Source organism: Lactuca sativa, chromosome 5 (genome assembly GCF_002870075.4).
Source record: "Lactuca sativa cultivar Salinas chromosome 5, Lsat_Salinas_v11, whole genome shotgun sequence".
Lineage (NCBI taxonomy): Eukaryota > Viridiplantae > Streptophyta > Magnoliopsida > Asterales > Asteraceae > Lactuca > Lactuca sativa.
Genome location: NC_056627.2, coordinates 225,453,947 through 225,470,995, shown reverse-complemented (window position 1 = coordinate 225,470,995; position 17,049 = coordinate 225,453,947). Strand labels below are relative to the sequence as shown.

General features: G+C 33.3%; 1 protein-coding gene across 1 annotated transcript; it reads left to right on the top strand.

Annotated features, from left to right (window-relative positions):
- Positions 1–4,930: 4,930 nt before the first annotated feature.
- LOC111886616 (dicer-like protein 4) lies at positions 4,931–13,547 on the top strand. Its single transcript, XM_023882877.3, has 25 exons — positions 4,931–5,309; positions 6,126–6,303; positions 6,526–6,636; positions 6,718–6,858; positions 6,960–7,032; positions 7,132–7,172; positions 7,276–7,419; positions 7,526–7,654; positions 7,742–7,880; positions 7,974–8,088; positions 8,184–8,376; positions 8,555–8,715; positions 8,795–9,001; positions 9,273–9,535; positions 9,615–9,892; positions 9,974–10,404; positions 10,493–10,587; positions 10,667–10,872; positions 10,961–11,170; positions 11,243–11,704; positions 11,806–12,078; positions 12,145–12,471; positions 12,539–12,836; positions 12,941–13,058; positions 13,146–13,547. The coding sequence occupies exons 1-25, from the start codon at positions 5,149–5,151 to the stop codon at positions 13,297–13,299; spliced, it is 4,908 nt and encodes a 1,635-aa protein (XP_023738645.1). The 5' UTR covers positions 4,931–5,148; the 3' UTR covers positions 13,300–13,547.
- Positions 13,548–17,049: the final 3,502 nt, after the last annotated feature.

Here is a 17,049-nt window from a genome sequence, read left to right as displayed (position 1 = left end):
CCAGTCATGCTGAAGCCCCAGAGAGCGGTCCATATAGGTTGTGGGCTATGCAAGGGGTCTAGTCATGTTGAAGGCTCGGAGAGCGGTCCATATAGGTTGTAGGCCCTGTGAGACAGTCCAGTCAGACCGAAGGCCCAGAGAGCAGTCCGGATAGGCTATAGGTCTTGTGAGACGGTCCAGTCATGCTGAAGACTCGGAGAGCGGTCTAGATAGGTTGTAGGCCTGCGAGGCGGTCCAGTCATGCCGAAGACTTGGAGAGCGATCTAGATAGGTTGCAGGCCCCATGAGCGGTTCAGTCAGGCTAAAGGCTCATTTATGCATGTTGTTGTTTGTTATGTGGTGGTACTTTGGGGGAACTCACTAAGCGTTGGCTTACAGTTTTTTGTTATGGTTTCAGGTACTTCCGAGGATCGTGGGAAGGCGAAGGCGTGACCATACAGATGCTGATTTTTATGTTGTTGATCTTGAGAAACTCTGAATTTAAATAATATTTTGGAAACCATGGTTTTGTAAACACGTTTACTAGTAAATGGGTTGTTTTGAAAAGTTTAAATTGGTTTTGATTTTTTAGACGTTACAAGTTGGTATTAGAGCCTTGGTTTGATCGAATTGAATGAACACTCATATGAATCCAGTCTCAAACTAAGGAAATGCAAAGGTTTTAAAAATGTTTTTCAAATTTTTTTTCAACAATAATCAAGAAAGGATGTGATGTGTACTATCAACCGGAACCAGTAAGTAGACCCCAAATTACTACATTGTTATATGTTATTATGTTTATGGTAGAACAGCATGCTAGTTGTAGGATAGGGATTTTCAGGAATTGCATGATATAATTGCCCGATGTATGATGCCCTATTTTCCTGTAGAGTTTTCTTGCTCATTGTTATATGACTCTTTCGGGTGTGAATTAACTATTAATTTAATACGCTAAGCCACATGCTGCATGGGTTAAATAATTTTAGAATGAAGGGTTTGGCCCTATTGCGGAACTCTTGTATGAGTCCAACCGTTGTAGGTTTGAATCTTTTAAGCTAGGATTATTTAAGTTACGTCGCATGTGATTGTATTCAAGCAGTAGTTAACTGGCACATAAGCTTTTGATGTCCAAAAAAGTCAATATTAAAACATCACACCATAAATGAGTAACCTACAATAGTAAAAACCCAAAAAGTAGTCAAACTCTGAGTTCTGATAATAGTTATGAAGCTTCAAAATGCATATATTCGTATAAATTTTGTGACAAATTAGAAAAGAGCTTATGTAGTTTGTTATAGACAATCTGATCAAAGTTTTATGATGTATATCAATTTTAAACTTGATAATCAACCAATTTACATCATAAAGCAATTCTATGACTAACTCTTTAACAGAATCAATATATCGATCAGTCCGTACAACACAATATATATTTACCTTAGTGATAAAAGTTTCATGTTCTTCAGCCTGTTGAGCGATCTTAACAACTTGTTTTGACAAGATGTCCTTCGTTCTCTTTTCTTTGAGCAACTTTCTAAACAAACAAACAAATTCCCAATTCAAAACTTAGAAATATTGTGTAAACGATCTACAAAAACAAACAAAATCGAACTCAAAATCATACCATGGATCGATCTTTTAACCTCTGCTTCACTCCTTGAAACCGATGCCCATTCAATTGATAATCATCCACCTCTTTAGTGCTCGACATGTTTTATTTCTCTTGAGATGTTGAAAGAGGTTACTCGATTGAAGTAATTAAGAAAATTTGCTCACACTTGTCGCTGCCTTCGATGTTAAACGGAGAAGAAGATCTCGAAGTGAAAGAGATAGATCTAAGGATCAAATCAAACTACAATTGAGAGCTTGAAATCCAGAAAAGCAGAGAGAGAGAGAGAGAGAGAGAGAGAGAGGAGTTTATCAAGATACCTGCAAACAATATCGAAGATCATGATAGAAAATGAAGAATACTTGCTTAATTTCAACATCTGTTATGAGCAATCAGAACTCGGAACATACCAATTCAGAGAGCTAGCAGGGGTAGTGTCAAGGCGGAGCTATAGGAGTACCTATAAGAACCAAGCGGAGCTGCAAAGGCCCCGACGTGTTTGCCTTCTTCTCCTCTTAGCTGCCTCACTGCCAATGAATGGATGAACAACGAATTCGAAGTATACAATCGTGAATTAGGGTTAGGTTATGTTCTTCATTCAATATGTTGTCGTTGCAGGCTTGCAAGGTGAAAGTTGTGACCGACTAACTTATAGGAATTTAGTGGGATTCACAATCAGTTTCATAGTTCTCACTTCACAAATAATGAATTGGGCTGGCCTGATAATTAATAGAGTTTGTGTCATGTGCGTTTTACACATCTATGATTTTTATATAAAAATTAATATATATTAAATTAAAAGTAAATATAATTGCATATAAAAAATTAATTTGTATATATATAAATCCTACGGTCCGTTTCGGTTGTTATACGGTTTGAAAATTTTGAAACTGTAAGCCAAACCATTCATTACGGTTTGAAAAGTTTGAAGCGGTAAGCAAAACTATAAAGAAAAATACAAACCGCCAACCCAAACCGATGATCGGTTTCACAGTTTCAAACCAGATCGTGAACACCCCTAGTATGTAGTGCTCATGTGGTGTTTTTGCAAGTGTTGGGGGAGTATCATTATGAGTGATTATAGATGTAGCATGTCAGTTTGGAAGGATTAGTCACTCTCGAGAGAGTGATGATAAGTTGTATGTATATCCTAGTTGTTGTATTGGTTTTGGGTGGTTGTGATGATCCTTTAGACAAATACAGATAGTTATGGAAGGTAGTATTTGAACACGTAACATTCCAAAAATGAAACAAATGTCTTTGCCATCTTAACCCGAACAAATTTTATTATTATATGGACATGTAGATATATACATCAATGAAAAATTGTCATCTTAACTACAACAAATTTTATTATTATATGGACACGGTAGATATAGGCATCAATAAAAATAAATTCATGAATATTGGGGTCCCAAATGGTTGTTGGGCCCAAATATGTTGTTCAACTTGTCCTATCTTCTGGGTCCGGCCTACCGGTGGGAAACATCGTCCTATGTCCTAGCTTGTTATTGTCGGCAAGGTGCCAACGAAATGTTTTTGCCGTTGAAATTTGAGACTTTTTTTTTTTTTTTGCATTTATATACACATCAACTTTTCATCATTTGTACTACTAGTCTTTAAATGCATTCTCCTCTAAACAATTTTTACATTCAAAATGTCTTCCTACAACTAAAGAAATAACCAAAATGTTCCCGACTCTTCCACCTTAAATGTTTCCAATTCAAATTTTAGTTACAATCAGTCATGTTATTTTTTATTTTTAGTTTTTATTTACGTAATTTTCTTTCTTTTGGTTAATAGAAACTTAAGTTTTATTTTAATTATTATTCATGTTTTTATTAATAAGTAAAATAAATGTTACATTTAAAGAAAAAGTTGGATGATAAGGATGACAAACCACATTCTACATTCTACTCATAGGCAAAAAAATACTAATAATGACAAATTTTATGTGAAAACTGACAACCTATTTTTATGATTTTTGGCTATTGTTGAAAAATCTTTGAAAAAATGGTCATTACAAGTCATTTTCTCTTAAAAAAAATCAAAAATTTCTAACTATCTTACTTTAGAGAATAATTTTTTATTTATCTTAAGAATATAATCATCTATCAAAATTTGTGCTAAAAAACAGATTTTTTATTTTTTGAAAATTTATTAATCCAATTTTCATACAAATAGCGTGTTAAGATTTTGGCCCATATTTGGTTGTGAATGGGATAGAAACCGTCGTGTCCTTCCGTATTGGAATCCATTTCTCACTCCATTTTATCACATTGCCAAACAATTCGTTTCTATTAATTTTGCCCCAAATCTCATGTATTTTTATCTATTTGTTACAAACAGGTTATTACAAAAATCTATGTATGCCAATTAAAATGAATGATTAAAATTGATAATTACCATATATGCTGATAATCAACCACCATTTAAACTGATAATGAGACACCATATTAACATCTTTATTTGTATGTTCATTCAAAATTTCAAATAGATTTTTAGCATTATAATTTAACATCTACAAAAACAACCCTTGATTCATATTTGAATAAATTGCATAAATTGATAATCAAAATTTGCTTATTTTGTCGTTTAAAATCATCATTTTTTTTTCTGCCAAAATAAAGTCTGGAATTTCAATTATTTAAGATAATGAATTTAAACCAGATTTTATTACAAATAATTTATTTTTATACTATTTAGTCATTCTTGGTTTTGATATTTTTTAATGAGAAATCTTCAAAAGATTTCTAAAATTTTATCTTAGTTTACGAAAAAGTCCCAAACTAAAATTAGTTTACGAAAAAACATGAATTGTAGGTAAAAGTGACGATTTGACCATTTTCCCGTTTACCGGTTTCATTAATTATCCGGTTTCATTAAAGCCTCATTATTTTATCATAATTTACAAATAAGTTTCAAACTAAAATTTAATGATGATTTGACCATTTTCTTCGTGTAACATATATTTTACATATTTCATTGGTGACCTGGACGCCTAGTCATTAAATGAACTGATAAAATGGATATGTTATGTTATATAATGCTATCTTGACCATAAAACTTGATATACTAATACATTGTATCTTTTTAGGAACATAAATGCATTCTGCAATAATTATCACTTGCTAACCAAATTACTTGTAACCCAAAATTTTAGAAAATAAAATAAAATAAAAAATGAGAATTTGTACTTGAAGTGTTTATTTATATAATTGGTTAACTTAAATAAATAAAAATTGCTTATTTTTATTACGATTTCAAAACAATTAAAAAACAATAAAACCAAACTTATGAAGAAACTCTCTCAACTCCTTCAGGACCTGGTCATACAAAACCTTACTCAGTCGTCATCATCACTATGCGCCTTCAACCCCACTCTCCCGCAAAACCAAAAACTCACACATCCTCTTTCTCTCTCTAGTAACTAGAATCTAATATATTCTCTACTCTACTCTCTCTCTCTCTCTCTCTCTCTAGAGACCTGATTGATTGCGAAATAGTTACTTTATTCCATGTCTTAGTCTTTAAGTTTATCGTCAACGAAGAGTCAAACCATGGGGCACATTAGCGAGAACATTAATGTCATGGGAGCATTCGAAGCGATGTCGATCGGCAGCACAATTTTTAATGGGGGAAACGAAGAAGACGAGGGATCGACTATGTCGGAAACCCAATTGCAGCAAACCGGAAAGGATCCGAGAAGAATTGCGAGAGGGTATGCCAGTTTGTGTTTTAGTTTTTGCTTTGTTATTTGATTTTTCTTTACTAATTCTTCGTAGTATCTTCATTTGTTTACTTTTGATTAGTGATAGAATGTAGTTTATATCTTTCACAACTACCACATTATAGTTTTTTTTTTTTTTTTTGTTATTTATTTCTTTATTTATGTTTTTTTTTTCTTGAAATTATGTTCTTGTTAAATATATACTTTTGAATGTAAAATTCATTACTTCATCAGTTTATTCCGTGATTTTTTTTTCTTTTTTTTTAAAAAAAAAAATTACATGTTCTTTGGGTAAAAAGTCATAAGAAATTCTTGAATTTAGATATCTTTTTACTTAAAGTTCTTATTTGTATGTATAGAGTCAAATTCCCTGGGTAAGAAAAGGCTTATGGCGTTTTATTTGTAAATATTTATGTTTAGTGTGTTTCTTGCTATGAAAGAGAAGAACAATCATGTTCTTAATTTTATATTAATTATTACTTCATTCATAAGAATCGTATAATTGGGTTCTTATCTATTCTCTTAAATATAAATGGATGCTATCTTCTTTAATTTATTGCATAAAGTTCTTTAATTAGTTACATAATTATAATTCTTGGCTTATAATATCATGTTACTTATTATATATTGTGTGTTAAAAGTTGATTATCGGATCATTTAATTAGTTCACATATCTTTCAGACATCATTTATCCAGTGGATATGTTGAGAACAGAGGAAAATTGTGTTACAGAATGATATGAATTTTTGAATCAAAAGATTTCATGGTCACTCTTTTATATTGTCCCCCTTTGTTTTTTTATTGCAGTTACCAGATTGAATTATGTCAAAAGGCTTTAATGGAGAACATTATAGTGTATTTAGAAACAGGTTGTGGCAAAACCCACATTGCTGTTTTACTTATTTATGAGATCAAACGCCAGATGAATAAGTCCCAAAAGGAGATATGCATTTTTCTTGCTCCCACTGTGGCTCTTGTTGAACAAGTTAGTAACTTTCCTTAGTTTCCTTCTTTACCCTTTGTTCCTTTCTTTTTTCTTTAAAAAGTGTTGTTTGATATATTTGAGAAGCTTTTCACTTTTACTACTAGTGTGGCCTTGATGATGAAAACAGAAGACTGGAACCAATAATTATTCACTTTGACCAGTCAAACTTAGATTTTATTGTGAAATATTCTTCTTGTTCCTTATCATACTTTGTTTATGCAGCAAGCCAAGGTTATAAAAGATTCTTTAGATGTAGAAGTTGGAATCTATTGTGGGAGTTCTAATCGTTTGAAGGGTCATCATGATTGGGAGAAGGAATTGGAACAACACGAGGTTTGTTGCTTTAATTTGACAAAGGGTATATTTGTAATTTCAACATCGAAATTCTTGACTCTTGATCTTGATAATGTACAGGTCTTTGTTATGACCCCACAAATCTTGTTGCATAATTTATCACACTGCTTCATTAGGATTGAGCACATTGCCCTTCTTATATTTGATGAGTGCCATTATGCACAAGTTGAAAGCAATCATCCTTATGCTGAAATCATGAAGGTAATAATTAATTACAGGTTTCTTGATGTTCCTCTTTCGTGCTTTGAATATATTTTGGTCAATGCATTTGACTCTTTTTTTTTTTTTTTGAAATGATGCAGGTATTTTACAAACCAGGTGTTGCTAAACTTCCGCGTATATTTGGCATGACTGCATCACCAATATTTGGAAAAGGTAATATGATCATGTTTGGCATATTTTTGCATTGTATATTAGATAGGTAAAAATATTTACTTCATCTAAATGTTTTGTATGTCATTATTGTCTTATTAGGTGCTTCAATTGGTAGTCTTGAGACCTTACTTCATGCCAAGGTGTGTCATCTATGTCACAAGATTCATTTTCTCCCGATAATTATTCATTTTTCAATAATTTAAGATTTAAATTCAACATTTTCATTATCGAACATTTTTATAGGTTTATACTGTTGAAGCTAGGGAAGAGCTAGATCGATTTGTGTCATCCCCTAAAGTTAATGTCTACTATTATGGCACTACCATAAGCAATTCATTAAGCCCTCATGTTACTTATTCTGCAAGACTTGAAACAATAAAGGCCGAGGTAAAATCTATTTTATGTCTTTTTTCGGTTAAATTTTTGCTCAATTATACAATCAACCCATTGCTAATTATGTGTTTGATGTGCATATTATACTTGGTTCAAATAGTGTATGTTAGCTTTGATCACGAAGATCGAGGATCCTTCTATTCTTAAGAACACCAAAAAGGCACTTCAACGTCTTCATGGAAATCTGTTGTTTTGTCTTGAAAATCTTGGCCTTTGGGGAGCATTACAAGTAAGTTCTCATTGCACTATTGATCATACTTGTGATTTTGTTTATAAACCCTAAACCCTAAATATGATTTTGTTTCAAATTGTGAAGGCATGTCGGATTTTATTGAAAGGAGATCTGGTTGAGAGAAATGAAGTTATCGAGGTAAATGAGGAATGTAGTGATGATATTCTATGTGGAAGTTTTCTATCACAAGTTGCTTCATACTTCACTTCCGAATGCAAAAAAGGTACATTTTCTTTTTTCCAAAAAGCATTTCTCCTTTAAGTTGTTCTTTCTGCATTAAGTCAAAAAGAAGCACTCATATATAAGCTTCTTCTAGATTACCCTATTGAAGCAAACTGCATGGAAGCTGATTTATCATCCGTGGAGGCTTTGAAAGTTCCGGATTTCTCTTGGAAGCTCTTACGACTTATCCAAATTCTTTCCAATTTTAGGTTTGTAACACATGGGAAGAAAAAGCAATCAACTTTTGAAACTTTTTTTTCACCACTAAACAATCTTTTTTACATATATATGTTGTTATTCCCAGGGCAATACCAGACATGAAATGTATAATATTTGTGAATAGAATCATAACCGCTAGATCGTTAGCATATGTCCTTCAACAACTTAGGTTTTTGTCCGCATGGAGGTGTAGTTACCTTGTTGGGGTCCACTCAGGGCTCAGAAATATTTCACGAAAAAGCACAAACGCCATTTTAGAGAAGTTTCGTTCTGGTGAGGTATGCATTATGCTACTTTACACCTATTTTGTTTCTTTACATAAAGAGGTCATGTCACAGTGTGTCAGTGTCAGGGTTAGTGTCTGTTATGTTATGTCATGTCATGCATAACAAGTGGAGCCTCATTTTACAAATATGTTTTTGCATAAAGAGGTAATTTAGGGTTTTGTTATGGCAGTTGAATTTGTTAGTAGCAACAAAAGTGGGAGAGGAAGGGCTTGATATCCAAACATGTTGTCTTGTTATAAGATTTGATCTTCCGGAAACCGTTGCTAGTTTTATACAATCAAGAGGTCGTGCACGCATGCCACAATCTGAATACGCCTTTTTGGTAGATAGGTAACACCCTTTTCTTTTTTTGGTTTTAATATAAACCCTACCCCTATATTCTATATCTTAAACTATAACATATTTGCAGGGGGAACCAAAAAGAGATGAATTTGATACAGAACTTCACCAAGGATGAAGCCAATATGAACAATCAAATATCTTCACGATCATCAACTGTGAAATATGTTGATTTTGAGGAGAAAACATATACAGTTGATTCAACTGGTGCCACCATTAGTTCAGGATCTAGTGTCTCGTTACTTCACCGATATTGCTCCAAACTCCCACATGATGAGTAAGATTTTCTTTTCTACATCTTTGGAACCATAAGTTTCTTGCATTTATTTGCATGTTAATATATTCTAGAGTAAATTACATTTTTGTCCCCCAGGTATAGCTGATATTTGCAAATTTTGTCCCCAAAAAGTTTTCTTTTGCGACTTTTGTCCTTATTTGAGGTTCTTGTAACGCTTTTGGTCCTTGTAGTTGTTACAAGTAAATTAGCTAGTTTATGCTTGTGTTACTAATCAACATTGTAAACTTAGTAATTTTATTTTTATGTATAGATTCTTCAACCCTAAGCCACGGCTATATTTCTTTGATGACGCGGAGGGAACGGTTTGTTACATAATTCTTCCTGCAAATGCCCCTATCCACCAAATCATAAGTTTGCCTCAACCATCTCGTGAAGCTGCAAAAAAAGACGCCTGTTTAAAAGCATGCCAACAGTTGCATCAATTGGGTGCCTTAACCAACTACCTCTTACCCGATGATGAAGTTGATGAAGACACCCAAGATTCTTCTGATTCTGATTCCGATTCCGATGAGGGTTAGTTTCATAAATGAAACAAGTTATAATCTTTATTTAATAGTAAATCTTTATTTAATTTAATGAAATCTGTGAACAGAGGATAACTCACGAAGAGAGCTCCATGAGATGCTTGTTCCCTCTGCTCTTCGAGAACCCTGGATTAAATCCAAACGTACAATGATTCGTCTCAACTCCTACTTTATAAAATTTAGCCCTTCTCCTGCTGATAGACTTTATAAAGATTTTGGTCTTTTTTTAAAAGCACCAATCCCTCAAGAGGCTGAAAGAATGAAACTTGATCTTCATTTGGCTAAGGGTCGATCTGTCTTGACGGAAATCGTGCCATGTGGCGCTTCCACATTCAACAACAACGAGGTAATCATATTACAGTGTCAGTATCAGTGTCAGTGTCAGTGTCAGTGTTAATAATTTATCTATGATAATTTATTTATACAGATTGTGTTAGCGGAGAGGTTCCAAGAGATGTGGCTAAAGGCGATAGTGGACAAGTCGGATTTTGCTTCCAATTTTGTCCCTTTAGGAAAAGATGATGTCAGCAATTCCGTCTCGACATTCTACTTAATGCTACCTGTGACTGTTGACCGAGGAGGATCGATGAGTGTTGACTGGAAGCTGATTACAAGATGTTTATCATCACCGATTTTTAAATCTCCACGAGATATTGCGTTTGATCAACATCAACCTTTTTGTTTGGATGATTGTTTGTATCTTGCAAATGGGCCCACACGGATTGATGACATAGTGAATAGTTTGGCTTATGTTCCATGCAAAGATACGTTTTTCTTTGTCTCGGATGTTCTTCATGACAAGGACGCGTTCAATCTTTTTAAAGAAGACACAAATTATGTTGACCACTATGCGGAAGTGTACGTCTTTGCCTTTTCCAATTGTAAATTTACGTAATTGCCCCTTGTGAGAATCGAGTTATTTACTACTTTCCTAATTTATGAACAGATTCGGTATCAAAATGTCGCACCCCAACCAACCTCTTTTAAAAGCCAAACAACTCTTTCGATTGGACAACTTGTTGAGGAAGAGAGGGAATGCTGGTAAAGCTGTAAACCAGTTTTTAATTATGTCTTCTTCTAAACCCTAAACCCTAAACCCTGATCCTGATATTTGAAACAGAGCCACGAGAAAAGGAGGAGCATTTCGTAGAGATACCTCCTGAAATATGTGTTGTGAAAATTCTTGGTTTTTCAAAGGACATTGGAAGTTCATTGTCATTATTGCCTTCAATTGTACACCGATTGGAAAGCTTTCTTGTTGCAATTGAACTGAGGCATAGGCTGTCTTCTTCATTCCCAGAAGGCTCACAAGTTTCTGCAGATCGTGTATGGATACTTGATAATACTTTTGTTTGTTCTTATTACACCATTGTTTCCTCTTTTTTATGAGATTATTGTGATTTTTATTTATCAGATTTTTGAAGCAATTACTACAGAGAGATGCAATGAACGGTTTTCTCTTGAAAGACTTGAAGTGTTAGGTGATGCGTTTCTCAAATTTGCAGTTGGTAGACACCTCTTTTTGTTGAATCATGCCCTTGATGAAGGACAACTTACAAGAAAACGTTCCAATATGGTTAACAATTCTCATTTATTCAAGCTTGCATTATCCAACAATCTGCATGTAAGACTCTGTTTCTTTTCTTTTCCTAATAAATGTTATTTTTTGAAAACATTTGATGAAATTTTTGTCCAGGTTTACGTACGTGATCAACCATTCGAGCCTTTCCATTTCTACCCTTTGGGTCGAAGATGTTCGAAAATATGCACAGAAGCCACAAGAGTCAGCATCCATTCTTCACATGAGAGCAATTTAACCACAGGTGTAACCACTGAAGTTAGATGCAATAAAGGTCATCATTGGTTACAAAAGAAAACCGTTGCAGATGTTGTGGAAGCTCTTGTTGGAGCTTTTATAGTTGATAGTGGTTTTAAAGCTGCAATTGCTTTTCTTAAGTGGATTGGTATCCCAGTGGACTTCAAAGACTCTCATGTTGCTGATATTTGTGCTTCCAGTGCTATCTTTACTGCACTCAGTGACCAAATTGACATTCCTACCCTTGAAAGTCTTTTAGGGTATCGCTTTCATCATAAAGGTCTTCTCTTACAGGCCTTCTTACATCCATCTTACCATAACAATTACGGTGGTTGCTATCAGGTAAACACCACAAGGCACAATCTCAACCTATTTCTTGCATGTAACTCTATATGTTACCTTAAACTTGATCAAATGGGGTACTTATGATAACATTTTAACAGAGATTGGAGTTTCTTGGAGATGCTGTATTGGATTACTTGATCACCTCTTATCTTTATTCGGTATACCCAAACTTGAAACCCGGTCAACTCACCGATTTAAGATCCCTTTCAGTCAACAATAATTCATTTGCGGGTATTGCTGTAAATCGATCTTTCTACACATATATGCTATGTGATTCCAATAGTCTTGTCATGTCTGTGGATAAATATGCCAAATTTTTCAAGACTTCTGCATCAAAAAACGGTGTAGTAGAAACCGTTTCATGTCCTAAGGTAACCTACTATACTTAAATATTTTATTATATCTTGTATGATGATTAATAATTTTTTATTTTTCAGGCTCTTGGTGATTTGGTGGAGTCTTGTGTTGGAGCCATTCTACTTGATTCAGGGTTTGATTTGGATGTGGTTTGGAACATAATGATCTCGTTTCTTGATCCTGTGATGAAATTTTCCGCCTTGCAGCTTAATCCCGTTAGAGAACTTCAAGAACTTTGTCAATATTATAATTGGGAATTGACGTTTCCGTCCCTAAAGAAAGACGGGGCGTTTACGGTTGAAGCAATCGTTGATGGAATTGGAGTTAGTGACACTGCTTCTGCTACAAATTTTAATAAAAAAACCGCCAAGAGAATCGCGTGTCAGAAACTGTATTTGTCGTTGAAGGTAAAAAGACCAGTATACCCTTGGGTTCTTTTACACGGTTTTCTTACGTGGGTTTATGGTGTTACAGGACAAAGGTTATAAGACGAAAGTGAAGTCGTTAGAGGAAATCTTGAAATCGAGTAAAAAAATGGAGGCGAAACTGATTGGATACGATGAAATCCCGACAGATATTGATGTTTCACGTGCCAATCAAGCTGTGGACTTGAACTCGGATAAAGTTAGGAATATTCCCATAGAAGGGCATTCTCGTCATTTAAATTCTTCAGTTAAAAGCAGTAGCAGTATTAGACGGTTGTCACAGCCCACGCCTCAAAGAAGCCCTTCATCCTCAGACGTCAGTGATAGCAATTCACAAGCTCCTTCAGGTTAAAAAAAAATAATAATTTTGTCTCACTGACAGACATCTGTCTGAGTCCCAGTCCAATCTGTTCTGTCATGTCATGTCATGTAATATCCGGTTTCTTTTCAGGTGACGGGGTGAAGAAATCATCGGCAAAATCACATTTATACGAAATTTGTGCTATCAACTGTTGGAAACCACCTTTGTTTGAATGTTTCCAAGAAATGGGACCCGCCCACCTCAAACAGTAAGTTGAAGCGCATCATGGGTCAATCTGCAACAAGTGTTGTATACTTATATACATGTTTTTTTTTTGTTTTGTTTTTTCATTTAGGTTTGCATTCAAAGTGACAGTGATAATTGAAGAAGCCTCTAATACAGTCTTGGAGTGTGTAGGAGATCATCGCACTAAAAAGAAAGATGCGGCTGAGTTTGCAGCTCAAGGGGTAATTTGGTACTTAAAGCAAGTCGGGTATTTACAAAATTAGGATCCGGTATTTTTCTATTTTGATCAATGTATGCATATATATAAAACTGGATGTAGTGTAGTGGTAGTTATGACTTGTGTGAGGCAAAGGGTATACATATAGTATAGAGCCCTGTATACACACGCACAAAGTCGAGTGTTCCATTTATGAAGCTGTATGCCTAATCTTCATACAATTATGAATGATGTGATGTGTTGTCTTCCTTCTTGTGTATTGAAAGAAGTAGTTAAAAAGAGTTTTTGGTGAAATTTGTAGTTTATTCAACAGTTTCAGTTTTAAAGAAATGTCTGCTTGAGGTTGTAGTGTAGATGTTATCTGTTTATTTGTAAGGTGATTTTGGTTAGCAGTGAAAAATCATTATTGGTATGTATCTGTATGTGTTTGATTGCCCAAAAAATATTGAGTTGGTTTATACTTTATACATAAGATTTCAGGATTATTTTTAAGACCAGGGCCTTGGCTTCAACCATTTAAATGGTTTTTAATTGCAACTTCAACCATTTTAATGGGATCAATTAAAGAGTGAAAGAGTTCCACCATAGTGGTGAAATGGTAGGCATTTGATACTCTTTATAAACCAACATTTTAGTTACGGCACAATTTGATCTAAAGTAGTTTTGATCTAAAGTAGTTCACTAGATGATTTATGTTATTGAAATAGTCTTCATAAATCAATGAATATATGTGCTAATAATTTGTTCCACTCCAATCATCCTCACTATAACCAATAGAAATAACTATTGTCTAGAATCTATAATTTCCATCTCAAAGCACTTATTTGTGCTCGTATGGATGAAATTCTTGTGAAAATTCATTTATAAGTGAATTTGAAGGGTGTTGTAATTGGCACCCGAATCACACATGTCAAAGCCATCCGTCATGTTGTTAAATTTATCAAAGCAATTAATCCGTCATCATGTTTTGTTAATTTTGGTATATTTTTAATTATGTAAAGTGTTAGTAGAAGGATTGTTATTTTTATTTATGTAATTAAATAGAAGTGTCGGTAGAATAATTATTAAGTATCAGTTGTGATGTAACATAAAGTGTGTAACCCTCAATAGTCTAGGGGGCTATAATGTAAATATGTATGTCGTATTGCAATCAAACGATTGCAGCAATAATTGTAACCGCCTCTCTTGAGCCTATAAATAGGGCCTTTGCTCAAATGAAATAAACAAGCTAAGTTTGAGTGTTTAAGACTTGAGTTGATCTTAATTGTCTTCTCTGTTGAAATAGTTTTCCTATTTCTGAATAGCAGAGTTCTATCCAAATTATTCACATAATCATCCAATCATTTATAATAATTATTCTACCGACACTTCTATTTAATTACATAACAATCCTTCTACCGACACTTTATATAATGAAAAATATAATAATCTCTTCCACATTGAAAGGACAAATGTCTTCAATAATGATTTTTTTCGTCATTGCTTACGTCATTCCTCCCGCCTCCAAAAAGACATTATTGAAGCCATTATTGAAGACATCTGTCCTTTCAATGTGGAAGAGATTATTATATTTTTCATTATATAAAGTGTCGGTAGAAGGATTGTTATGTAATTAAATAGAAGTGTTGGTAGAATAATTATTAAGTGTCGGTTGATGTAACATAAAGTGTGTAACCCTCAATAGTCTAGGGGGCTATAATATAAATATGTATGTCGTATTGCAATCAAACGATTGCAACAATAATCGTAACCGGCTCTCTTGAGCCTATAAATAGGGTCTTTGCCCAAATGAAATAAACAAGCTACTGGTTATCTCCCTTTTTTCTTCACACGCTTTTTTTTTTTGGAAATTGTAATGTTCTTATTTTCTTCGATTAATTAATAATTATTAATATACATATATTAAATTATCAAGAAAAAAAAAGCAATAACTAAATAAAAAAGAGACACAAGTAATATAAAGAAAAAAAGTATAACGATAGCTATAAATCTATATTTAATACCTATTAGTTATTTTTAAATAACTATTATACTTAATAAAACATAAATTATTTATTTCTAAACAACTATTATACTTAATTACATAAATTATAACAAAGCATAATGTCTGAAGATTGACGATGGAACGACGCTAAGGTTTTCATATTATTTTTAGAAACTATGTTTTTATAGTGTTTTGGAAACTATATTTTTATAGCCTTTAACACATGAGTTTTTATATTACTTTTGGAACAAAGTTTGATATTATATTCTAATCCCAAAATGAAAATTTTAGTTTGAAATTTGTGACGTTACATAGATATTGTTGCACCGGTTGGTAATTAAATTTACAAGGTCAATATCATTGACTATTTCCAATATATAATTACCAATGAGCATGAAAACCTAAAAAAATGAGCCTTAAGTTACTTATACAATTTTTCTATCAAAACACTTAAAAGTGTTTATTAGACATGATTATTAGGTGTGGCTGAAACGACAACCTACCGTCTAAGGACTAATTGGAGATTAATATTAGAGTAAACAAACATGGCAAAAAGTATGCTAATCTAAGATAGTCAATTTAACTCGGTTAGGAACCAACAACTCAATTGATTTGATTGACTTTAGGAGGTGCAACTAGCAATAATGGTATTTATAGTAGTATCCAAACAAAACACATTATAAATTAAGTAAACTATAAAAGTGATAATTAGATTTACGAAAATTTACATCATGTCGTATGAAATTGCTATTGGAGTCGGAAATAACAAAGCTACATCAATTGCATCTAGCAAATCATTTAATTTGTTGTCGGATTTGCATATACATATTCCAAATTGTAGCAATACGGGTTATTTTGCTAACTTCCTCAAATGGTAGTGACAAATCAGAACCAGGGTCGGCCCAAATACACGGGCGACATGGGCTTGGGCTCAGGGCAACAAATTTAAAAGGGCATCAAAATAGTCCAGTTGTCTAGTATATATATAATAATGGCCCAAACATTTAGCCCATGTTGTTTATCTGTGGAATATATCAGTTTACTGAAGAGAAAAAAAGGGACACACTGATTGCCAAATAATCATCTAGCATGCACATAGAGAAACCAAACGTCGCCTGGTGCCTAGAAACGCAGTGTCGTTGGCCTCGTTCGATTGGAGAAATCAATGCCCTACCTTGAATACGTCTCCCATAATGTAAGAACATTTTTCTCTATTTTCACCTCTAGTCGATAAATCGATTATAGATACCTTTCAAATCTTAATTTCTTATTATTAATTAATATTTAGGCCCGATTTTACAACAATTTCTCTAATATGGTCCGATTTAAGGTTTGATTTTGTCTAATCTGATACAAGAAACTCAGTTCTGAAGTTTTGGTTTAGTGAGTGTTTCACTGTTTTGGGTGTGAATTGTGATTTGATTCTTGTTGGTTGTTTTAGAGAATCAAAAATCAAATTAAGGTTAGATGAGTTCATTTTTCATTCGAAATCTATGTTACTTTCTTATTTATATGATTACTTTCTATTTTATCTTAATTCATCTCTATTTGATTACATGGAAAAAGTCCAAACTTGGTGAGTTTATTCGAATTTTGTGTTTATTTAGGTTTGTTTCAAAAATCTGATTAATTTCTTATGTATCTAATTTCTTATATATCGAAATTTTGGTTTGTATTTTCGTATTTGATTTCTTTATTGCTTCTGAAATCAGATTGGGTAATTTCTCTACTGGCTTCTACAAGTTTGAGCTCCAAATTAGATTTGTATATGTTGTTTTGAGAAATCAGATTTTAAGATTTTGGTGAGTTTAA

Excerpts from the sequence above, each read along its gene's own strand:
- LOC111886616 (XM_023882877.3), top strand. The coding sequence starts at position 5,149 with ATGGGGCACATTAGCGAGAACATTAATGTCATGGGAGCATTCGAAGCG. Across the intron at positions 5,310-6,125 it reads CCGAGAAGAATTGCGAGAGG|TTACCAGATTGAATTATGTC; the intron begins GTATGCCAGTTT and ends TTTTTATTGCAG. Across the intron at positions 12,079-12,144 it reads AAACCGTTTCATGTCCTAAG|GCTCTTGGTGATTTGGTGGA; the intron begins GTAACCTACTAT and ends TTTATTTTTCAG.